Here is a 27,147-nt window from a genome sequence, read left to right on the forward strand (position 1 = left end):
ATGAAATCAAGGGTTTTGGTCTACTTTTTACATTTTTATACCCTTAACGTAGGAATAGCCAAAGAGAAAGGGCTTAAAAGTGAGGTTCGATCAGAGTGTCTAGTATTTATTGATTATTTTCTATAAGCCAGATGGATAACCCAATGTCCTACAATGTAGAAGATTGAGATTTATGAGAGTAGGTGAAATGCCCAAAGCCTCAGTGCTGTGGAGAGGTAGAGACAGGATTGAAACCCAGGATTGTCTGGTCTAAGAGCTCATACTTTTCACCATGCCAAGGAGCCTCCTATGACAACAAATGAGAGGAAATTGGAAATGAGGTGGAAAGAAGGCTGGGCTTGTTTCAGTTCCTTCCCCAAACTCCTACAGGTGATTGCTGTTGAAAATGAATACTCCTACCCCAATTTGTTTTACCATTTTCATTTCTTATTTAAAGTTCTTAGAATTCAAAGTGGAGTCCAAGAGAATACCTAGTGTATTGGCATCACCTGGGAGCTCATTAGAAATGCAGAATCTCAGGCTCTACATGAGATCTCTGAACTAGAATCTGCATTTTCACAAGATCCCCAGCCGATTCACAGGTACATCAAAGTTTGAGAAGCCTGTGCCATATGCATTCTTTAGAAAGGCCTTCTCTGACCATACGGTCAGAAGTTACCCACTTCCAGTCACTCTATCACAGCTCCTACTTCATTGTCTTTGTAGCATTTATGGTTATCAGAGACAATCTTTTGCTGAAAGTTTATTTTGAAATTGTTCTCTACTCCATAAAAATGGAAGCTTCATCAGGAAATGGGTTTTTCCTCTCTTGTTTAGGATCATAAATCCAACATGTAAAGAGTGTCTGACAGTAAAAAATAAATATTTGGTTGTTGGATGGATAAATAAATGAATGCATAAATGATGTCCAATTTAGGGAATTTGGCTATTCGGAGATGGAACACAGTAACATTCTTGCTTTGTCTTAATTATCAAAGCTGCGTGCCTCTGGTGCACATTCTGATGAATATATTGTTTGGTTGTGTTAAGTCAAAGACAATTTGACATGTACTTACCAAAGCCAGTTCGCTCTCAAAATGTGTTCATACAGTTGGTGTTGAATAGCCCTTTCACTTCAAGTAGAATCTCTGCTGTTGGTTAATTTTTTATTCTTGTTGACTCTGAGTTTGTTTTTCAGTTTCTGAGGATCTCAATTTGGTCACATTATTTAAGACAACTGAAGTTGTTTGTTTAAAAAACTATATATTCTCCAAAAGGATAGGCGTTAAGCCACTGATCAGATACTAATTAAGTCTGACATGATTATATGTACTTTGAATATTTTAATTTTCAATGTGCAACATAGTAATAATGTCCCTTTCACTTGCTGAAATATTCTGCCTGATTTTTTTTTGTTTGCATAATGGAAGGACACATGCAAAAATTCTAATAGATAGCAGCAGCCTGAAGAAAGAACTACTATAAAAATTGATACTCTTTTTGAGGATATAGGCTTCAGTTTCAAGGAGATCTATACCAACTCTTATCAAATCCTCCTATATAATAAAAGGGTAATACGCAAATCAACCGAACAATGGAACAACTGGTCGCTATGATGCGCACTGACTACCAGGGGGCAGACACTCAACACAAGAGGTGCCCCCTCATGGTCAGTACACTCCCACAGGGGGAACACTGCTCAGCCAGAAGCTGGGCTCATGGCTGCCGGGTGCAGTGGTGGTGGCAGGAGCCTCTCCTGCTTCTGCAGCAGCGCTAAGTATGTCCAAGGGACACCCTAAGCTGTCAGTCGGACATCCCCTAAGGGCTCCCAGACTGCAAGACGGTGCAGGCTGGGCTGAGGGACCCCACACACACACATAAGTGCATGAATCTTGTGCACTGTGCCTCTAGTATGTGATAAAATTTAAAATGAAGAGCTGAGATGCTTAAAGTGACTGAAGAAATTTAATCACATCTGTATTTTATTGTATTACCTATATTTAAAAATCCAAAGGTTGTGTTTTTTTTTAAAAAACACATTCACCAATATCATTGTTTCCTAGAATCTTTTTAAGGCAAATAGTATAAGCTGGGGTTCATAAGCTCAGTTGCCTTTACAGACTGTGGGGCAATATGATGAGTGAAATGCAGTGATATTCCATGGTGAGGACTTGAGGCATAATACACATGGACTATTTCAAGTCAGTCCATTTTAAAGAAAAAGTTTTCGTATTCTGTAATCAATCAAAATATACCTATGGACTAAATTTCTTCTATTCATCCATAGCTTGTGATTACTGGACAAAACTTTATTGAAGTAATTATTACTCTACTTTTTATTTTAAAAGTTTCTAGTTTTATTAGTTTGAGAATGGAGACACGATTTTAACACTTTTTGGTGAATTTAACATTTAAAAACTTTTTTATAATTGAATGATCAGTTACTTAAAGCACCAGATAAATATGTATTCAGAAGATAATAACTTCAGGCTGAGAGTTTTAAAAGCCATATAAGTTGACTCCCTGGTTGGACATACATTCTTTTTTTAAAAAATATATTTTATCAATTTTTTACAGAGAGGAAGGGAGAAGGATAGAGAGTTAGAAACATCGATGAGAGAGAAACACCGATCAGCTGCCTCCTGCACACTCCCCACTGGGGATGTGCCCGCAACCAAGGTACATGCCCTTGCCCGGAATCGAAACTGGGACCCTTGAGTCAGTCCGCAGGCCAACGCTCTATCCACTGAGCCAAACCGGCTAGGGCTGGACATACATTCTTAGTGAAATTCTCTATATCCATCAGAATTCACCAAGATGTCAGTATGAGGGAATGTACTCAATTGTCACTGTCATGCTATTGTCATGTATGATGGTAGCAATCCCGGGACAGGCTGGAAACCATGGAGAGAATGGTCTGCAAGCATCTGAGTCTCGGCTTCAGCATCTTGTAGAGAGGCATGCTTGGGACTGGCAGGACATCATGTGTTTGTGCTTCAGTGAATGGTAGAGGGGTGGTGGTTCCCCTTTTTGCTCTTCTTTTTTTAATGGGTTCATGTGGAATGGATCTGCCAGTGTGAGGAAAATAGACTATTGGGTGCCAAGAGCACAAGTCCCAGCTATTTCGAGAACTGCTAGTTACTAAGTGGTTTCTTGAGGTAGAATCTACTAGTATTTCTGTCAACGATGCTGTGAAGATCGCTGAAAGGGTAACAAGGGGTTTCGACCATGACATAAACTTGCTTGATAAAGCAGCGGCAGGGTGGGGGAGGATTGACTCCAATTTTGAAAGAAGTTCTGTGGGTAAGACGCTATCAAAAAGCGCCACGTGCTACAGAAAAATTGTAAAAGGAAGAATCAGTTGATGTGGCAAACTTCCTTGTTGACTTATTTTAAGAAATTGCCACTTCAGCAGTCACCACCCTGATCAGTCAGCAGCTATCAACACCCTTCACCAGCAAGACCCTTCACCAGCAAAAAGGTTAGGAGACGCTAAATGCTCAGATAATGCTTAGCATTTCTAGCAGTAAAATATTTTTTAATTTTTTAGACACAGTGCTATTGCACACTTAGACTATAGTAAGTGTAACTTTCATACTGGGAAACCGAAAAATTCAAGTGTATCTCGTTATTGCTATATTCGCTTTATTTCATTGGTGACTAACTAAAGCTGCAATATCTCCAAGGTTTGCCCGTAGACGCAAAAATTCTAAACCAAAAAAGCATTTATCAATTTAACCCTCTCAACAACCCTGTGGTATAGGCAATACTATCATCAATGCTTTCAGAAGTTCGGTAATATGCCCATGGTTACAAAGCTAGTGAGTGGCAGTCAGGACTTGAACCCAAGCCTTGTTTAGCTTCAGTTTGATCTCCTATAATCACAGTATAAAGGAATATATCCATAATATCATGTTGTGATGAAAATATAAATTGTGCAAATTTGTATCCATTATAAAAATGTTACCTGGTCATTGATAAAAATTATGGGGAAAAATAGGAAAGTATAGAAAATGAATAAGGAAATTCAGCATTTCTAGGATCAATTTGGGAAAAAAAATATCTTTCACACATCCATTAATCTATTTCCATCCATTCCTTTTTCTATGTCAATTTCAGTTTTTTAAGTAATGGATTTATCCTATATTAAACCTCACTTCTAGGAATTCTTATATAAAATTTCATTTCTTTTTGTTGAAATTAAAGACCATTTTATTATACTTGGATCCTTTAAGAAAGAAGAAAACTAACATTGAATAGCCTACTATCAATAAAATACTTTGACCCACCAATCATCCCATTAACTTTTCTTAGAAAAAGCACTTTAAAAGTTGAAAATGAGTAAGCATTGCTGTACTGTATATGCTTTAGGGCCATTAGAAAACCATCTAGTTTTTCTCTTCTGAATAAACTGCATGTTCTCCTGCTTACTGCTTAGGTTCTCCTTATCCTCAGCCCTTTAATCATATTTGCCATTTTCCTTTAAGTCCTCTCAAAGTCCGTCTACTCCTTTGAGGCTAGAACTGGTTCATACTAATGCGTATTATATCTCATCACTACTGAGTACAATCAAAGGATAGCTTTTAAATACGTGCATTTTATGTATTTTACCGCCATCAGGATGGCTGTTAAAAATAATTATGACACTCATTCAAGTTATAAGCCTATCATGATCCTTGAGATAATAGACATTATCCATACTTAGTCATTTATATCAATCTTGTAATTGCAAACCTGTAAGAACTCCTTTCATACTGATAGTTTCCCATCACTTACTTCCTTAAAGATATATCAAATTTCAAGATATATAATCCCTTTCTTACTCATTCTTCTGTCCTGGAATAATGCAATCAGAAGCTTTCATGATGAATATTTCTATTTATACAGTATGGCCTGCAAATAAAAATGTCAGAAGTTCTCAATGCACGGTGAAGTCTACATCAAGACACTGAAAAATTAAATGCATATATTTCTAAAATAACACTAAAACGACAGTAAAGCCCAGCCAATATGGCTCAGTGGTTGAGTGTTGATCCATGAATCAGGCGGTCACGGTTCAAATCCCAGTCAGGGCACATGCCTGAGTTGCGGGTTGCAGGCTCCATCCCCAGTAGAGAATATGCAGAAGGCAGCCAATTGATGATTCTCTCAACCACTTCTCTCTCTCTCCCCGCTTCCTCCCTCCCTCCGTCCCTCCCTCCCTCCCTCCCCCTTCTCTCCCTTCTTTCTGAAATCAATAAAAATATATTTAAAATTAAAAAAAAAAACGTTAGTGGAAAAAGTTTTTGGAGGTTTAATTGTGTTCCATAAAGTCAGAAAGCACAAATTCATAGGTGTACTGTTCCTTTATTGCACTCATCTGCTCAGAAAAGAGTCACCAAACATCTAGGGACACCGATGAAATAGAAAAATTCTTGCCTTTGCATAAGCCACTAATGGGGAGTGACACAAATAACTAAAATGCATTATTCTGTATAGTAAAGCAGAAAAGTGTTTTGAGGAAGTGATATGATTATTTCTGAGTAGGAATAGAAGAGAGTGGGAGAAGTGAGGGGAAGGCTCCTCAAAGGATATGACAGTTTCAGAAGGAAAATATTTGGATAGGATGGTATAACATAAACCAAAAATCAGATTCTTACAACAAGCAGCTGAGACCACTGAGCATCATAGTTGATTCGGACACTATAGAAATCTGGCATCAAAGTCACTCTAGATAGAGATGGAATATGGTAATTTGCTTTGACATGGGGCTCAATTTGCTAGTGGGTTAACTGTCTCCCTTCACCAACTGTTTGTGTTTGGGGGGGGCCTTTATTGCTTTAAGTAGCTTTCTTGATCTATATTTAAGATCCTCCTGGGAGGAAGAATGAGAACTCTGTACCCAAGATATATTAAAATATGTGTAAGACAGGTCTATATCTTTGTTTTCTAGCTCCTAGCACAGTGCTTGCCATATGGAAAGCATGTCTTTTAAAAAAAAACACATTTTGTAATACATGGATATTTATGAACAATGAGCATACTGATTATCAAAGCATAACAGGATGAATTTTCTGTGTATTTATTTCTTACCTAAGTAAAATTCCAGTGTTTCTCTACATAAATGACTATTCTAAAACTACTTAATCGTATCACTGATTTGTTAGAAGATTTTGACTGCTTGTTAAAGAATAAAGCTTTCTTTAACGTAAAGCAACTTACCAGAATAATTATCCATCCTGGTGCAGATTTCTTTCCTTCTAGAAAATGTTGCCAAATCCTATCCACGGATGGACATAAAATATCATGAAATGTGAATATAAAGAATGCGATTTTATATTTGTGTTATTTATAGGTTTTCATAACGTAGGAATCATAACAGCATTGCTTTTATGAAGTCTCTAAGGAGAGACCATGAAAAAGGGGTTATCAGGTGTAGGGTAAGAAGCTTTTGAAATGAGAGCAATAATCCTTAGATCAACGCAAACATATTGGTAAAATAGCCTGCTGTTCTTGAGTTCAAAGGGGTCAGTTGTTAGAATCTGTTTCTTAATAGAGTAATTTTATGAATATGTCATAAAAACCACACGGGGATGCCTTCAGATAAAATTGTTTCTAATAAATGGCTTAAATAAAACAGGAAATGTATCATTGTTTCACAGTAAAGGACCTATAATCCCAAACTGAGAAAAATAGACTTTTTAAAAATTACCTTTTAGAAGGAACACAGACTTACCCATACCCAGAATTTTTGAAAAAATTCTAGCACTTGAGACCTTGTTATAATTTTCCTCTTCACTCCAGTCAAATTGGTTGGTCTACTGTGACTTTTGCTCTTTTGCATCATCACACTTGGGTATGGGCTGTTTCCACTCAGAATGCCATCTTCTTCCCGACTCTACACCACAATTACCCACTTCTCACTGTTAGTGCAGATCTACAATTTACCCCACCACTAATCCCTTTGTAAGTGTTCTCTCCTGCCTTTGATGTTTTGTAATACTTATCATCTTTGCCTCTATTAGATATGAGAGGCAAATCTATGGCATAGATACATCTACAGCATAAAAAAGAATCTAATTACTTTATCTCTGTACCCTCTATTTTTCCTTCTTATTTCTTTTCCTTTTCAGAACACAAGGAAAACAGGGCTATGTGACTGGTTTGCTATCGAAGATTTCACACTAGGAAATAGTGTACTGTAATGGACTTAGAAATGGGAACCTTAGCAAGTTGTATAAACTTGGGTAGGCCTTTAATACTCTCTCAGGCTTGGCTTAAATTTTTTCATACATACTCTGAATTTATTAGATTATGTCACTTCTCCTTGGCATTGACCTTATTAAAATAATGGAAATTGTGACTATCTGACATGTTTTTGCACAATTAGTCACATCACAAAAATCTTCCTGATGTCATCAATAGCTGATCAGAGCTTCTAGTCATGTGATATTAGTAAATACTAGAGGCCCAATGCATGAAATTCGTGCAAGGGGCTCGGCCCCCACTGCCACAGCTTTGTCCAGAAGGTCTTACGGAAGGACATCTGTTCTAATTAGCATATTATGCTTTTATTATTATATTCTAAAGTCTAGATGGAATATACAATATAAATATTGCACTTTTGAGTATTAGGATAATCAAAATTATTTCTCCTAGGTTTTATGCAATATTAAAAGTATCTCAAGGAGTTTGCTCCTTAACTGCTTTTATGGGCCATAAAATTGAAACTATGGAATAACTGAATAAGATGTTACACAAGGTCCCTTTCTGCCCTCCCCCCTCCTATGAAAAGATACAAGGCCATTGTCTGGAATAATCCTTATTTAATACCTTGTATAGTCAAGATGGGACCTCTTTTCTCTTGTTCTGGATGCCTATGTTTTTGGAACTAGATGAGTTCTAGTGTCCAGGTTTTCCTGAAGGTACTTTTTCTCCAAAACTGCCCTTGGCTACTTGCCTTCATGAGGACATGCTGGCCTGTGAGCTGTTCTAGAAGTCCAGGAATATGAGTTGCCTTCGATGGAGAACATGTAGGTAGTTAAAGCCTTTAACTATAGGTCATACTAAGTGGTGGGTGAGTTCTCCTGTTAAGACATGCCATCAAAAGGGGTTTGGGATTTATAGTTGTCTGAGGACACCTTTTCTCTATTTTCTAATTTTATCTGGGACAGGTTAGCTTGCTAAATTTGTGATTTAGTAAAAATGATCCTAGAACTTAAGGGTTCAAGTTCTGCCACTAGCTAACAGTATGACCTTAGTCCAGGCATTTTGCCTATCCTAATTGCAATTTCTCCAGCTGCAATATAAAATAATTATGCTAGATAATTTCTAAGGCTTCTTTTATTGCAAGGATCTTTAATTCCATAATCATGCTACAGACAAGAAGGTTTACAGTATACTGGGTCACAATCTATGTAAAATTGAGAATTGAAGGCCCTATTTTCCAAATCTTCCGTCTGACCTCACCAAAGGAAGAGAGTACTCAGTGTGTTTACCAGCCAAAAAAAAGAAAAAAAAAAAGTCCTGTTCTGGCCTAAGTTTTTGAAATTGAAGTGCACCCTCTTTTTTTCTGATGCTGCCACAGATTCAATTGGAAAAATCTAGTAAATACATTTTCTGTGGTTAAGTAAAAAAGAGCTTAAGGAGGGTCATGCATAACATTGTAGATTGTCATATGAAATTTCCAAAGGTCCCTGGGTAACTTAGGGTCCTATCTGAGGAGGAGAAAGACAAAAATAGACATTAGTATCCATGCTGAAGTTAGTGATAATTTGCATTTCAATGCCAGTCCTTAAATGGTTTAATTCTTATAAACCCTACATTTTATGGAGTTTGATGTTACATAATGGTGACATGAATAGAATTGGGAAGTATTTGAACTTCAAATGTACTTGCTGATGTGCCTTTTTTTTTAACCACCTATATTCATAAACCTAGGATCAATTATGTAAAGTTTAAGTTTTAAAAGTTTTCATAAAGCTGGGTCATTATACTTTCTCCTTTTCCAGCAAGTTAACTCTCAAATAAGAATATATTTGGGAGAATGGTTAGTTCAGATTTTCATTTTCAGTTGTTCTTTCTCATTTGATCTAGATCAGGGAGCAGCAAACTTTTTCCGTAAAAGATCTGATAGTAAATATTTTAGGCTTTGTGGGCCATATAGTCTCTATCAAACTTAATTCTTCCCCTATAACAGAAAAGTAGTCATAGCTAATATGTAAACAAATGGATGCAGCTGTGTTCCAATAAAACTTTATTTACAAAAACAGATGACTGGTTGGTGGGCCAAAGTTTGCAGATTCCTGATCTACCTAATTAACAAGTGATTCCTTCCTCAACCCGTTCCAATACTAGATGATTTTATACTGAAAATAGCATTAGAATGGGGGATCTGTATACCTGGCTCTTATTTATGGCTCTTCTAATTACTAGACATGATTCCCTGGAAAGTCTCATTGACATGGGTCATTATATTTAGTACTTAACGTGTTAACAAAGAGCTAATCAGATTGTTGTTGTGTTTTATGTCTTTAGTAGTCCTTTAATTATCAGGTCATAGAAAATTTCATAACCTTAAGAAATGTAGGTTAGGTTAGGACTCAGATCAATAGGACCATGCTTCTGGTCTAGAGGCGAGGAAGGAAAGAAAAGAGTTTCTTCATAGCATGGTCTGGAAGTGCTCATGGTCTAGAATCATATCATACATGGCACAGAATTATGCACTGTTAAAACAGGGGAGTGAGGTGTCAACCCCAGAAATAATAAAGAAAATGTTGGCTTAATTTCTGATTTAAGAGGTTAAGATGGGGAGAGTCAGATCTATGCAAGGAGGTTCAAGGACATCCTAGAGTCAAATGGGCAGAGTATTAGGAACCTAGCAAACTGGTGGATTCAACCATGATAATGAGAAATGGAAATCTTGCACTCTCTGTGATGGCTCTATAGACCCTTGCTAGCTTCTTTATTATCCAAGACTTTCCTTTAATGAACTAAGGGATTTTTCCCACTCTTGTCTCATAAAACGTATAAGCACCAATTGCTGGCACCTAACAAACTCATGGTAAATAGAGGCAGAACCATAAAATGTTGATGCACAGAGATCATTTGGAAATCTATTTTGGAGAGTAAAAAAGAATATGTTAATAATCTATTGGTAGTTTGCCACTACATTAACCCATCTGGAATGCTTTAGTATGCCCCAAAAATTGTTTTCTTGTACACTTGAAAAATATGTCCCCTGACCTACATGAACTATATTTACAATCTTAATTTAATTAGGAAATCATAGCATCAAAGCTAGAGACCCCAGGACCTTTTATCTTAGATTTTACTGATATTACAGAGTCATCACTTGGACTCAAGTGAGTGAGATGCTATCATTTTTCAATTAAGAAAAAATAAGAATATCTTATAGCTTGCCATTATGTATATGCAAATTTCTACAAAACAAAATCTCTAATGTTGTCAGAAACCCAGATCATTATTTGGTGAGTTGATGAGCATGACTGGAGAAACAAGTTCCAGTTGAGAGTTGACTGTTCCTTAATTAAATATTTAATGTCATAATGCCTGACCCCAAGATTTAAAACAAATTAAATCATTTATTGATTTTACAGTCATCTGACTTCCATGTAAGTCTATTTCCTTATTTTGAAAAAAAAAAACTAAATTTTTTTTAGTAGTTCATCATCTTTTGTCTATGATTGGTTGCATCATTTTATGATTGAATTATATGAAAAAGTCAAAGTTCTTGTAAAATTAGCATATAAGTGGTTTTATCAAACTTGGCATTATTGACATTTTGGGGTCTGATAATTCTTTGTTATGGAGGGATGTTCTGTGTATTGAAGGATTTTAGCAGCAGCCCTGGTCTCTACCCACTAGATGCCAGAAACACCCACATCCCAGTTTTGACAACCCAAAATGTTTCTAGACATTGGTGAAATCTCCCCTGGTTGAGCAGCATTGGTATAAAGCAACCGAGTCATTACCCTATAACATATAGCATTAAAGAATAAAATAGGGATTATATTAATATGTTTCAGTAGTAGTTGAATTTGGTGTTGAGGTGGATAAATTTGTGTTATTCAGTATTTGTGAGTGATGTATTATTATGCAACACTTCTTAAGGAACCCCATTATTTAGACATAAAACAGCCTTCCACAAAGGGCTCTCTCTCTGTGTCCCTCCACCCCTGCATATATATCGTGTTATCAATATCATGCTGTGGTTGTAATATGAGGATTGTATTAGAAGACTCCATCCTTCGGTGGGAGTTTGTGTGCAGAGTAGCCTTGATGGAGTTAGATCTCAGAATAGAAAGTGAGTTGGACGTTATATTGGGATGTCCGTGAACTAGCTGGATCACCTTCAAACCTCCCAGCACACCTTTTGTCTGGATAAATCAGACTCCTTACTTTTCCTTAAGGTCAAGAAATCTGAATTATTTTTCTTTGTCTCCCCAGCTCAGTGGCTGGCACAAGATAAATACATGCTTTAAAATTGGATGAATAGGTTGAATCTATTTGTTGATCTTGTAGACAAAGAGTTCACATTATGTTTTCAACATCTGTTCTTCCTTTTTCTCCGTTATTCTTACACTTTTCATTCCTGGCTATTTCTTACTGGCCTGCATTCTTCAACAGAAATCCTATTCTATTCCTTCACTGGCTCAAAGGATGGCCAAGAACTTGTTGCTTTGACTTCTATAAACCTGAGAAGAACCCAGAACAACAACAACAAACCAGTAAGGAGTTTTAATGTAGGACATTGGGAAATACCAGTGAGAAAAAATACTGAATCATTTCAGCACCCACCATCAATGTGATAAAATTGTGACTGCTACAAGTTATTAAGGCAAGCCTTTTTATTTTTATTTTTTTACTTTTGATTGATTTCTCCATTAGAATTCCTATAAACTTGTTTCTCATCTTAAGTAATTTTCAATGTACTCTGTAACTCTTAAATATAGACCAATTTCCTATAGAACCTAATTATTTTTGAAAATCACTTACCAACACCTTTTTTGAAGTTGGCAGTCCTTAAGAAAAAGGTGTCCATAAATTTTGAGAAAGTAAATGATAAAAGCAAAGAGCCAAGGCTTTGGAATTGGGTATTAATTGTCTTGCTGCCTCTTGTATTCTACAAGGATGTAAGCAAGTTATTTAAAACTTTTGAGGTTTAGTATCATCTTTAAAGTGGGACAATGTCTACAGATGTCATTATGAGAATTAGAGAAAAATAATTATCTCAGATGACATTTGCAAAAAATAGGTGATTGTAAGTCCATCATTAGCACAAAAATGATTATGATTGGTGGTGATTGTGGCGGTGATGGTAGTGGTATTCATTAGAAATGGACAAGGCGTCTCTCTGGTAGCTTTCTTACACTCTTTTCTGGGTCGGGCTTAAATAAAATCTTCCCCTCCGTCCTGTCCCATATGATGGTACTCTGTAGGCTATCACTTAATCCTTACTAAGCAGCTAAGTATCCCTTCCATAGTATTTGTATCTTCATAGAGGTGTTCTTTAATGTCAGGTATAGGCTCAAGGATCTGAATGAAGACGGAGACTAAGGTGATACTACCCTTATTGTTCTATCTTTTCCTGATGACTTGTTTTCTCCACTCCAGGACCCCAAAACCAAGTGTATCAGTTAGCTTTTGCTGCATAACCAATTTTCCTCAAACTTGTAAACAACCATAGTTTATTATTTCTCATTATTCTTTGAGTAGGCTATGTGGGTTCTTCTATTCCAAATGGTGTTGACTGGAATCACTCAGGTAGATGCCATCCACTTGGAACTCAGCTGGGCTGGAACATCTTAAAGAACTTTACATATCCAGTGCCTTAATGGGGAGGATGGAAAGACTGGGAGTTGTATAGCTTTCTCTCCCTCTCCCTCCATCTTTATCTCTACCTCTCTATCTTTGTCTCTGTCTCTATCATTTCTATCCCTGGCTCTAGCACTAGCTCTAACTATCTATGTCATTATTCACTAGTTGAGCCCTTGTTACTTTGCATAGAGGATGGATCCAAAGAGGGCAAATATGGAAACTGCGTAAGTCCAGAAGTCACACACTCTTTCCTGCCGTGTTCTTTTAAGAAAGCCACAGGACCAGCCCAAATTCAAGGGGAGAGGAAACAAACTCTTGAAGCCAGATGTGTATGAATAAGAATGTGAAAATTAGTTGGTGGCCACATTTGCACACAGTCTGCCACTCTCTGGAAATAATTCCATTCCACCCCACCTTTTACCTTCTCTTCCTCCTGCACCCCTTTCTCTATTTCTCCTGTCGGGATTAGTGAAACCCATGGTTTCTCAGTTTACAAGGTGTAAGTGGTTATCATTATTCTCATTAATGCAGTATAATTACTAGAAAGTACATGGGTGTAGAGACAGAGACGTACAAATAGATGCCACGTCTGCTAATGCCTAGCTGTATGACACTATGCATGGCACATCAGCTCTTTCGCCTCAGGCTTCTCATCTACCGAGTAGAGTGGATACAACTCACCTTATAGGGTTAATATGAGGTTTATGTTACTGCTAGAGGCCTGGTGCAATGGGGCGAGGGGGGGCGTCCCTCAGCCCCACCTGCCCCTCTCACAGTCCAGGAGCCCTCAGGGGATATCCTCTGCTGGAGGCAACTGGGCCGGTCATGGGAAGGCGCTGCCCCGATCACCCTGCTGTTGCTGCCACCGCTGGCCAGCAGACAGGCCCTTGCTTCTTAGCGCTGGCCCTGCCCCCCCACCACTTGTTGGTTGGGGACGATCTGGGGGCAGGCCAGCTTGGGGAGGGGGTGTGGGAGGTTGAGGCACAGCAGGTCCAGCCTCTACAGAAGTGTGGCGCCAGGACCAGGAGCGGAGGCAGTGCCTCCACCTCCACTCCCATTCCCACTCAGCTCCACAGCAACGGCCCTGCCTCCACTCCCGCTCCCTTAGAGGAGCCTTTCCCGTGCTGGCCCTAGGCCTTCCCAGCCGCTGTGGCTTTGTCCCAGTAGACGTCTGCTCTAATTAGCATATTATCCCTTTATTAGTATAGATAATTTACCCACAGTGATTAACTGAAACTTAATAGATGCTCAATAAATGCTAATTCCTCTACTCCTTCTTTCTACCTCTTTCTCCCAGTTTTTCTTTTACCTTTTTTCTGGAAGAGAAATTAAAACACACACACACACACACACACACACACACACACACACACACACACCTTCTAAACACTTCTTATAATAATCAAACACATTTGTCCTAAGCCTTGTAATAATTTCCAAGAAATGCTTCAAGATTTAGAGAGCATTTTGATAACTACTCTTCTCTTACACTGATTGCGTTATTCTTTCTGGAATTTGCCATGTAATTTCTACCCTGAAGTCTTGGTTCACATTTTCCTCTGGCCTAGTAATCCATCTTCTTTGCCTGCTCCTAGATCCACATGAAATCTTTTTTCTTTTAAAAGCATTGTCTAATGTTTCTGGTACCTAATATTTACAACTTTGTGTTTTCATTTATATTATGACCCTAAACTCCTTTTCTATCAGTTTTATGCTTCATAGTAATTTTAGGGATCTTTTAAACCTTCCTACCTACCCCTGTCAACTACCCACTCTAAATTTCACACACTATAACTAGAACTAAACCACTGGCAACTTTTCAGTAACAGCATGTTGACTTGAATTCTTCCACAGAACACACAAGAAGCATTACAACCTTGTTTTTAGGGCCACACATCCATGAAAGGTTCTGGAAATTGCATTACTCAATGTCTTGATAAGCCCTGTGGGGAAAAAAACATATATAAATAGAAACTAATAACAATAATCAGGCAATTTTTGAGAGAACAAAATTGAAGTAAACACATTAGCTTGCTTGATTCATGCATTAATTTGTGTAATTTGAATTTCCATAAAAAACTCCTAACCAATAAGTGACTAAGCATTAAAAACATAATAAATTGTGAATGAGAATCTGTTTTTATCTTATTATATACTTGTTATATATGGAATATACAGGGACCTTATTCTTTTATATATGTTGCTGGATAATTTTTAAATTTATGTCCTTGATAAATATTGTCAGGACTATGTCCTAAGAGTAAATAGCTAGATCCCAGTTCTTATCAATTCATTAGATTTTTTTATGACTAAACACCATTTCTTTGGTCTTTCTGCCTCTAAAATTCTCCTTCAGTACAAACTTCATTCTAAATCTAAAAGCAAAAATCATCTTCCCTTCCTAGACTAATCTAATATTTTTCAGGGTTAAAATTAAATTACTTAGCTCAATCCCCAGTAAACTTAACCAAAAGTTTTCTCCCAGTCTGTTTTCTACTTAACTGGCAATACTCAACTGAAAGAAATTTAGTAAAAAGCAGAAATGCATGGTCCTACGGCAGATTGGTGTGTTATTTCTGATTTGTGTAGATGCAACTCTCTCAGTGAATTGTTGGTGCTCATTAAAAGATAATTACCCCAGCATTGGTCCAGTTATTTGAATTTATCACCGAAAGACACTTTCATGATTTCAAAGGATTTAAAGAATAATTCATCAAAGTATTTCCATTTCTATGATATTTTCTGAAAATGTATTTCCACCAATATTGTTAAGTAGCATAGACTTTTTTAAAAAAGGAAATGTTTATGCTTCCATTTACCTTTCCTCCTCTGTTAACTGTTTCGTGGGGTTTTTTCCTGATTTTAATATCTTCATATTTTAATTTTTAAATGTAGGGAGTGGCCATTTCTAAGATTCAAATGGCTAGTGGTTTACTACCTACATAGATTTATAACCACGAACTTTGATATCTTTCAGTATGTATTCATTTTTAAAGGAGGTTATAATAAAACCCCATGCATCCATTATGTAGCTAAAAATTCATCAACATTTAAAAGTGACTAAATACAAATTTGCTCTTATAAATATCAAAGTAAATCTTAAGAGTCATTTTGTAAGTTGATATATTAAGTTGAACAAAGGAATTTTATTGCTCCTTAAGCTATTCAAACTAACCTTTATCTTCACTCCTAGAATTTATTATAATTGTTAATACTTTTATATTTTAACTTTATTTTTATTGTTGACACTATTACAGATGTCTCCATTCCCCCCCTGCAACTTTTGCCCACCTCCTCCTAATCCCTCCCCCCCCCCACCCTTCCCTCTGGCTATCAATCACCACACTGCTATCTGTATTAATACTTTTAAAATTCCTGGGTTATTAATATTAGTTTATCTTAATCCCTCACTTTCTTTTTACTGTTTTGCTGCTTGAACTTCTCAGACTTTTAAAAAATTATTTGATATTTCTGCTTCTTACTCTTAGGGGAGAGCGACTTGCTCTTGTAATAATCCGGTGGCATTATTCTGATTTCTTCTAATTCAATAAGAAGTCTATTCAAAGGAAATTGAAGGCCTGCCATTAAATTCTAAAATAATTCTCTCTTGTCTTTTTAGCCAATCTTGTATAAATGCTCCTCCCAAACTTTTCCTAACCAGTGACTTAAATTCCTCACACAAAACAATATATAAAGAGATTAATAAAAAACCATATTAAGTAACACCAATAACCATTAACTCACTTGCCTCTATCTCTGTATTATATTCTAAGTAGCGAGCTTTTTAAGCCATATAATGCTATGTCTTCCAGACAAGAAATTGAGTAGAGCTAAAACACCTGCTGCATTATTCAATACACTTTTCTACTAAATGTACTTTTTTTTTCTAGTTTGAACAAAGTAGAACTAATACTACTCTCTTATTTTGACTCAAGAATACCTATTTAGCAATATCCATTTTCTCTAAATGACAGTTCTTTCATTGAATTGAATCTCATTTTGAAGCTCATTTTATAAGATAGATACACAGAAATGGGACTTCTTGACCAAGTACATTATCTGGTAGCTTTTTCCTGTCCCACACTCACACATGCCCATCCCTGGGAATGGGAATCCCCTGGGAATCTAAGAATTCCAATTAAAAGTCATGGTTCCTCAATGACTGAATATTTGATCATATCTTAAAATATGGTTATACATTTATGATGATATAGTGACATATATTGATTCTGCTTTTAAAACTTTTTATCATATCCTATATAATAAAAGGCTAATATGCAATCGACCGAAGGGCAGAACAACCGGTTGCTATGACATGCACTGACTACCAGGGGGCAGATGCTCAATGCAGGAGCATGGGCCTAAGACATCAGTCGGACATCCCCCAAGGGTTCCAGGACTATGAGAGGGCACAGGCTGGGTGGAGGGACATCCCCTCCCTCACCCCCTCCCCCTGAGTGCATGAATTTTGTGCACCGGGCCTCTAGTATGTATTTATATATGTAGATAGATAGATAATAGATCAATGATAGATAGGTAGCTAGATAAGAAGATAAGTAGCTATGCTGCCTCAAATTTGCATCAAAAGAAACTGAAGGAGTGAAGTTGGTGGAACTAAACAAGACTATACAGCATTCATATTTGTTTAAGCTGGGCAATGAGTGTACCAGAGACAGAGTTCTACAGAGAAACAGAACTAATGGGAGACACATATAATACTTATGTCTACATCTACCTATATAATATCTTCCTGATTTAGATATTTAGATATTCAAAATCAGTACCAACCAGAAATCAAGCTGCACACTTTTGATTTGTCTGGGTTCATATATATATATATATATATATATATATATATATATATATACACACACACACACACATACTAGAGGCCCGATGCATGAAAATTCGTGCAAGAATGGGCCTTCCTTCCCCTGGCTGCTGGCACCACCTTTGCTCAGGCCCGGAGCCACCTTTCCACCTTCCCATGCTGCCCAGAGGCCCAGAGCAGCTGGCGTGGTGCAGAACGCCTGTGTTGTTGCCATGGCGATGACACAAGCATCCTTCCCCGCCCCTGGCCACTCGGTGCCTATGTATGCAAACTAACCTGCCATCTTTGTTGTGTTAATTTGCATACTCCTGATTGGCTGCTGGGCATCATGAAGGTATGGTCAATTTGCATCTTTCTCTTTTATTAGTGTAGATATGTTACACTCAGTAAAATGTTGACTTCATGATGTAAATAAATAATCTGCAAATATATCAGAATTGGTATAAAACATAGATGACTATAAAATATACAATCAAGTTTATGCACAGGATTTTGAGTATTTTTCTGAGAAATAATCTAAAAAAATGAGAGATGAAAATAATGATGGTGATAATAATTATCTGATAGGCAAAGCATGTAGCCAAATTCCCAATAATCCACAAATATCCAAATACATAGTGCTGTACAAAATATATAATGAGGAAGTATTTTTCTTTTTTTTTTAAATATATTTTATTGGTTTTTTACAGAGAGGGAGGGAGAGGGATAGAGAGTAAGAAACATCGATGAGAGAGAAACATTGATCAGCTGCCTCCTGCACACCTCCTACTGGAGATGTGCCCGCAACCAAAGTACATGCCCTTGATCAGAATCGAACCTGGGACCTTTCAGTCTGCAGGCTGACGCTCTATCCACCGAGCCAAACCGGTTAGGGCAGTATTTTTCTATTTTGTTCAACTCTTCATTAAAAAATTTATTATGGAAAAGGCTCTATTTTAAATACTAGTAATAACAGTAAGTCATCTATATCTCATAAAATGTATAAAGGTGAGATATAAAAATATATGCAATTGCTTTGTAGATGTGTGGTTTGTATATTTTTATGATAGAATATAACAATAAAATGTCATATTCTAATAAGATCAGCTTAGTGTACCAATTTTATAAAAGATAGATGTAATATGCTTTAAAGAAGGACTATTTTCACATATTGACAAAAACTCTCGGGATGGGCCAGGAAAAACCAGCTCCAGGCTTTCATGCAGCTTAGATTCTCCAGTGTTAAAAGCACTTAAAAGGCCTCGATATGCTACACTCAAAATCAGTGAAAGCAGACCAATACGTAGACACAACATGAAAACTATTTTTTTACTCTATTTTAAAATAGTCACAGATTTACAGGCATTTGCAAGGACATGAGAGAGAGAGAGACAGAGAGAGATCCCAGTTGCTCCCAGTAGTTACAACTTACATAGTTATAGTGTAATATCAAAACTAGGAAATTGCCACTGGTATGTGTGCATAGTTCTGTGCAATTTTATTACATGGGTACATTTGTGTGACTACCACCACAAGCAAGCTATAGAACTATTTTATTACTACAAATGTTTCCCTCTTACTACCCTTATATAGTCCTACTACTCCCTACCCTGCACCATCCCTACAGATAATCTGTCCTTTGTCTCCAACAATTAGAGAATGTTGCATAAATAGAATCATGTAGCATGTAACCTTTTGAGATTAGCTTTTTTCACTGAATATAATATGATGTCATTGATGTCAAAACAAAACAAAAAGCCTAGGACAAAATAAAAAACCAATTCACCAAATGTTAAATTATTTCTGGAAGTCAGTATTATGAAAGACATTCATTTTCTACTTTATGCAATTTTACATTTCTCAATTTTGTAAAATGTACACGTGCTATTTTTTCATATTCAAAGAATAAATGTTTATGTACTCTATAACTGCAATTGAGTATGAAAAATAAACACACTAAAATTTTAAAAGGAAATGCACAAAACTCTTGATATTGAAAATAACCAAGCATTCTATACTTTTTAATTTTTTGGTATTTTTAAATTTTTCATAATGAATTTGCATTTTCTTTGGAAAGTTTTGGCCCTTTTACAAATTAAAAAACTGTGAAGTTTCTAATGTCACCCATTAAATATGAGTTATCCCTTGGTTACTGATAGATATCTATTAAATTAAGGAAGATCCCTCCTATTGCTTGCTTATCATGAAATTATAAAAAAAACACACACAAGAATATTTAATTATATTTTTTAAATCAGTACTTATTGAGATGATAATATGCCTTTGCTTCTTTGTAAATTATATTAAGATTCCCTAAAATGAAGCCATTTGTTGGCATAATCCCACATAGGCATGGTATATTTCCTTTTAATATTCAGTACACTAATGTTTTGTTTAAGATCTTTGGATCTATATTTAAAGTGGTAAATATAGTTTTATAATTTTGGTATCAGTTTTCCAGACTTGTAGATTGCACTCAGAAATTTTTTGTTCTCTGAGGCTTTAAAACAATTATTTGTTCCTTTAAGGCTTGATAACATTGACCTTTAAAACCATCTGAAGTAGGCTTTAGTGTGGAGTGATAAGCAGTGTGAGATGGACTCTTTATTGACTTTTTTTCCACAGTTATTAGTCTATTTAAGGTTATTACTTCTTTGGGAGCCTATTTTACTAATTGGTTGTATCTCCCTCAAGGTATTCAGTTAATCTAGAAGACTATGCTGATATAGTTGTATGCAAAGTAATTCATAATTCTTAAGTTTTTCTAAATTCCTGGTGCTTTTTAATTTTTTAAAATAGTGCTTGTGTTATCTCTATTTTTCTCCCTAAATACAATTGCTAGAAGTTTAATTACTTTATCTTTTTTGGTTTTTATTGACCATATTTTTTAAACTTTGTTTTTTATTTTACTTCCATTTCTATATCCTTTTAGTTTACTCTTATTTGGATTTCTCGTTATAAAATATATTTATTTTGTGACTTGAAAAGTTCTATATATTTTACATTTTAAATATCTTTTGTGTCATGTGTTGGATATTTATATGTGATATCTTTTATGATGCATGCACTTTAAGTGTTAATTTCCTCTGATCCATCTTTGATCATATCTATTGGGTTTAGATATCAAATATTTGGTAACATTATTTCTTTTTAAACATAATATTCACGTATTTCCAAGTCTATTAATTTTATTTACTAATTTCTTTTAAAATGAAGTTACATAAAAACTTTGGGAAAAATCCAAATGCTTAGAATTTGAAGTAGAGGGAAGATTTTTCTCACCCATATGACCTACTTTTTGGCATCTTTTTGAAGTTGTCTTTGCAGAATAAAATCAATAGTGGTGAATATTCCATAAGCATGTGAAAAGAATGGATATTCTATGTTGGACATCACCATAGATATATGCTGATTAATTATTGATAATTAGTATTTAAATTCCCTATAATTTTATTTATTGCCACCACAATCTACCAATTTATAAGACAGGTTAAATTATTTTATTGTGATTTTGTTTTTGTTTTTCAATTTGATTTGGGTTTCTAATGATTTTCTGCTTTCAAAATTATATGATTCAGAGCATATGAATTCATATATTTTATATGTTCTTGTAGTTCTCTAATATGCGTTTTTTTTTAAAGCCATCTTGAACCAGAAGCCTGGATTAATATTTAAATGGAACACATGTTCTAATATGTAAAAGATGTATTATTAAAGTATTTTACAGCGTAAAAGAGAGGACATGAGGGGAAGTGGAAAAGAAATGTAACCTAAAATAAACAGAGAGGGAACATTTTCCAGTGTATATCTCTTTTGAGGCAAGAGGTAAAATGGGAGAAGAAAAGACCGCAAAGGAAGCAATTCCTGTTTAGGAGATAAGATCCATTTTGACTCAACAGGTAGCACAAATAAGTAAAAATATCTAATAAGAATATTCTTCCTAGTTGTCTACTATAGTAAGGTGGGAAAAACATGAGCTTTCAAGTAAAGTCAGTAAGAATTCCAAATCAGCCTTCCCACTTTGAATTTTTCCAAATTACACAATTTCTATGACCTTTAGTTTGCTTTTTAATAAGTGGAAAAACTAATGCCTATCAAAGTGAGAATTAAATGAGAATGAAGACAAAGTTCCTAGGCTAAGGGAATACTGCCAATACATGATGCTTTATTGCAAAGTCCTAACTCTCTGGAGTATAAACATAACATTTAATTTTTTTCTGGAAATTATCCTCAGTATTGCTCAATAACTGAAATTGCTTATTTACCAGTCCTGCTTAATGACATACCTAGCACCTCCTCCCCTAACATGTTACTCATTTACCTAGAATTTTTGACCTGATAGTAATCGCCAAAACATTGAAATCTTCACCTTCTTCCTGTCAGTTCACTACTGTTTACTTTGTTCTTTACCTTAGCTTTCATGGTTCATAATTTTAAAGTCTTGTTTGGATACTCTTACACCTCTGTATTTTTTCTTTATCCATCTAGCAAAGCTGTAAACTCATGACCAACTATCTATTTTCTCCGGCCTGCACACAGGTTGCTAAGGATTGCTGGTATAAAACCTACACTAGGACAGATGGGAACCCCCTCTAAATTTATTATTTGCAGTCTCAAATAGGGCAGTCAAATTCCCCAACAAATCTATCACTTTCAGTCCAGGGCTTGACAGCCCATCCCCTACAACAGATGTTTCAAGCACTCCTTATTGTCTTCAAACGACCAGCTCCTAGTAATTAAACCCTCATTCTTAGCATTTGACGTTTGACTTCACCTCCAAAGTCAATGAGAGAGGAAGAGAGGGAAGGGAGGGAGGGATGAAGGGAATGGAAAAGGGGAAGGGGAAAGGGAAGGAAATCCATTAGTCATACATCTTAAGCAATTGATGGTCCACCCTCACCACCATCACCACCCCAAAGAGTTTAGTCAGGTTCCACTGTTCAATGGTTCAAAACCACTCTAGCCTTGTCTCTTTTTTGCTGTGAAATACTTTATAATAAAAAAACGTATGTAATATGAAAATATTATTACAAATCCCCATACACCAAAAATCCAGTTTAGGGAATAGAATTCTACTACTGCTATTTAGTAAGAAACATGGTGGCCCAGCTAGAGACTATATTTTCCAGTCTCTTAGTAGGTAGCTGTAGTCATGTGAGTATGCATAATTTTACAGCATATACATTTCCTAAACAATATGTTCTTTAGTTTTAGTTTTGCATGTGTGTGAACATTATAAAAATGTTGCCATTTTGTCTGTGTTCTATTTCTTTTGTACTCAATATTTTGTTTCTGAGGTATTTCTATGCTAATTATTTCATTCATTTTCCATTTATTCCCACATGAGTCCAGTTTAATAGAAGTTGTAATAGTCCATATCATGACTATACCAGCATTTATGCATTCTTTTGTTTATGGACAACTGGCTAGCTTCTAGTTTCACACATGAATATACATGTATATTGCATATGTGTATACATTTATGTGTTTGTGTACATGTGCAAATTACAAATATTGATGTCATATTTTGTACCTACTTTTTTTTTTAAATGAGCTGTTCTCTATTTGTAATTTTTTTAGTTAGGAGCCATCAACCCAGGACCACTCTGACCTCTTTCCTCTGCTTGGGAGATTTTAGATCACTAAGTGGAATGATTTTCAACCCCAATCTTGCATGAGTGTGTAAACTGTGACAAAAGTTTTTATTCCATTTAGAGCTAAGACCAATACAGATACAGTTCTTTGACATCTCCCTTTGAGGAGCTCTTTTTAAGACTATCAAATTGCTGTTGTTGGATTTAGAAAATCTCAGCTATTAATTAGATTTCTCCACTGAAAAAGGAACTGGCTTATTGGCTGTCAGAAAACTCTAATCTGGTCCATTTTGTAGTTAGCTTTGCAATTCCACCTGGCATTGTGATGCTCCCTCACACTGCGTAAGCAGCTGCTGGCCGTTCCTACCACATTTCTATAGACATTGGCTTAAAAATCTGTCTTCATTTAAAGTTACTCCCTGATGGATTAATAATTACATTTTCAGACACAACTTAGAAGAGTTTCTACAAACCAAAATGTTGACCACATAAAGACATGATCCTAACTTCCAGCAGTACAATGAAATGTGCTTTGTTCAGCCCTGAGTTTCCAAAAAACTGACCCTTTTGATGTTTTACCTTGTGTTTTCTAATCTGTTTTTAGTGATTCAAGTCTATAGACTATATCATGTTTTATTTTCAACACTCTTTCAATGTAAATCAAAAGGTGAATAATTAAAAACTGACAACCATGTAGCATCAGATTAGACTTTGGCAGTGAATAAAAAATCCTATTTTCTAGTCATTAAAAGCATCCCAGGGTGAAGTGGGAATGGGGAATGATTAAATTCTTTGAAAGACTTGGAGTCCAAGCTCAGATAGGCAGGGACAGTGATACAAATTAGTCTATATGACATTCAATACATACTGGCTTCACATACTGTCTCTACCCCTTACTACTGTGTGATCATATGATATTAAACCTTTCAATTCTCTCATCTGTAAATGGAGGATGATAATATTTATGAGGATTAATTGAAACAATAAATACTGAAAATCTAGAACAGGACCTGGCATACAGTAGCCATTGATAATAGTTATAGTCTATCCCCAAGGTAGCAACTAAACCAAATCATTTTTGTGAAGGAGAGGAATCAAAGACCTTTCATAATACTGTGGAGATTTGATGATGAAGCTTAAAGAATAGTTTTTAATTTTTATATTTTGCAGTTATTGCAATCATTTATTTATGAATAATTATGTTTATCGACTGACCAAACCAAAGACTAATGTTTCTTAATGTCATATAATTGATTGATTTCTTTATATTTGACAATAACCCTTTGGAAAAAAATAGCAAGTCCCTACCTAATTTTACTGACATAGAGTCCAGTCAAATTAAATATGTAATTGCTGAAAATAAAAGTAGACATAAAGATGTTGGAAGAATGCATGCATATATTTTTAAAAATAATTTTTGAGTGAAGACAGTTTGGTTATGCAGGCCATAATATCTAGACACCTCAAATAGATTGATAAATGGGACAACATAAAATTTTAAAATGTTTATTTATACTGCATAAATTAAATCTAGACTCAAGTAACAAAATGGGAACACTGGGCAGCATATATGACAAGAAAGTGGCAATTAGTACACAAAGAGCTCTTACAAATCAATAGAAAAACACCTACTTAACTTCAAAATTGGCAAAAATATGAACAGACTCCATAAAAATAAATTCAAATAGACAATGAATATTTAAATGAAGGTTCACCCTCATTCATAATTTTGAAAATGCAAATTCAAACAATATGATGTTTTAAACTATCAAAATGTCAGGCAGCACTCATTTTATATTTCATAATTTTGATGTATGTGTGGTAAAGCAGGCACATCCATTCAACTCTGGCTTAGAATGTAAATTGCTAGAATGAAATTTGAAATATGTATATCAAAATTTAAAATGAACATATCCACTCCTAGTCATTTATTTGCTGAATATGCTGACACACCAGTGCAAAGCTCTATGCAAAGTGTTTAAGAACTTTTATTGCAGGATTAGCTATATAGTTTTTTGGTGTGTTTTTTAATCCTGGATAAATCTAAAAGTGCATAAGGAAATAGTAAAATAAATAAGGTAAGTTATATACTTAACATGGTAAATGCTTAGCTATTAAGAATGTTAGAAGAAATACAATGTGCATTTTGGAATAGTTTACAAGTTATTATAATGTGAAAAAATACTATGTAAGAACTTATTATAACTTCCATTTATGAAAAAATTATGAAAATGTAGATACAGGTTATATATTAGATATGTTAAAAAAACATATGTTTCTGGGGGAATAAAGAAAAACATATTGGGAGTAGAATTTGGGGTATGAGTATGGAAAAATAGGAAAAAAGAGGGGAGAATCTTTTGTTTCATATTTTAATAGTTTTCTGAAACTATTTTTTAAAGTTCCTCTATGCTCATGTATGTCTACTTTTATTTTAAAAACTAATGCCATTATTATGCTCATTAAAATATATAAATTATAAAGGACTAAAATTTTAAATGTCAGCAGAAGCCTTGTGCTCTTGAAAGGGGACTGTCTAAATTTGACTTTCTTGAGATGAAATGATGCATTTATTGGTGCTTAATGAGTTTTATTTTCCCGTAGACAAAGCCAAAGGGAGATCAAGAACAGGAACCCACTTCGACTCAGCCCGGAGACGGAGTCGAGCGGTCCTTTATCACATCTCTGGGCACCTGCAAAGAAGAGAAAAGAACAAACTGAAAATAAATAATGTAGGTGGATATGTGTGTACACTCTGAATGCTAGACTTTCCCCTGGTGGCAATGTTTGATTCACTTAAAGAAAGGCTCCATTTACTCTTTTATTGGCTTTCCTAGATTTTTTTCCACTTTGGCTTGTGCTTTCCTATACAGAACAAACCGAAAAAGGTCAGTAGTCATGAGGCATTTCTGTAATAAAAGTGCTTAATCATTGTGTTATCACAGCAGAGAGATTAGAATATTGCGGTCAGTACAATAGGATACTAGGGGCGCTGTAAATGGGGAAACACTGGCTATATTTTCTGGACAAGATGATGCACCAAGTCATATTACACATTCTTAGTATGTTGGTTAAAATTTCTCAAATTAAATTTTAGTGGCATCTACTTTGCACTTTATCTAATTTCACGTACTGATTTTATCCAGGGGGACCATGAACAAATCAAAATCATTACTCCTCTTTAAAAAATTATGTTTTATACAAAACACAGTTGGAAATTGCACACATTATAACACTGAATTTGAAATTACATGCCATACATTATTCAACTTTGTAAAAAGTTGCACTCTTAGTAAGTAACAGTAGAGCTACTTTCTGAAACCTGGTGCTTATCTGTCAAAAGCCACAGCAAATAACTGTGCCTACAAAAGGTGATTCTACAGAGTTTTACATGACACATATCCACCAGGATTTCACACTTAATTTCATAATTGGTTCTTAGCACTAACAGACTTCACTGAGAAGGCCAGAACTATGTCTGTTTGGTTGTAGATACGCAAGGATAATTTTTCAAATGATGACGATGTCTTTAATTTGCACTGTGGAATCTCTAGAGCACACACTTTTGGGGCATGTATGACTAGGGGTGGCAGGTATAAATACTAAGGGTCTAACTTGCCAGTGACATGAGAAAAAATCACATCAAACAACCAGAACTATTTGGGGATCAATCTGAGATCCAGAAGTTCTGGGAGTTAGGGGCACAAGAGGATTCTTTGGCATCTTACTTTGTACGGGGGAGCTTGAGACTACCTAATCTGACATACAAATGCTTTGATAAAACTGAGTCACGCATCAGACATACAGAATATCCACTTCTCTGAGTGTGACCAACAAAGAAGGATGCATTTGCCCAGGTGTGGAGGGAAATCTGACAGCGAAATGCTGCAAACCTGGTTCTGCTTCATTGTGACTCCCTCTGGAAGCCAGAACAAGCTGTTGGGG

The 27,147-nt window shown here is 35.6% G+C and overlaps 1 protein-coding gene across 1 annotated transcript in view; it reads left to right on the plus strand.

Moving 5' to 3' along the window:
* The window catches only part of KCNH8 (potassium voltage-gated channel subfamily H member 8), a 285,516-nt gene that overhangs the window by 137,302 nt on the left and 121,067 nt on the right, over positions 1-27,147 (plus strand). Inside the window, exon 4 of the mRNA XM_059662919.1 lies at positions 25,807-25,934. Within this exon, the coding sequence (XP_059518902.1) occupies positions 25,807-25,934 (128 nt within the window). The remainder of the gene's footprint in view (positions 1-25,806; positions 25,935-27,147) is intronic.

The sequence above is a fragment of the Myotis daubentonii genome, chromosome 14, assembly GCF_963259705.1.
Source record: "Myotis daubentonii chromosome 14, mMyoDau2.1, whole genome shotgun sequence".
Classification (NCBI taxonomy): Eukaryota; Metazoa; Chordata; class Mammalia; order Chiroptera; family Vespertilionidae; genus Myotis; species Myotis daubentonii.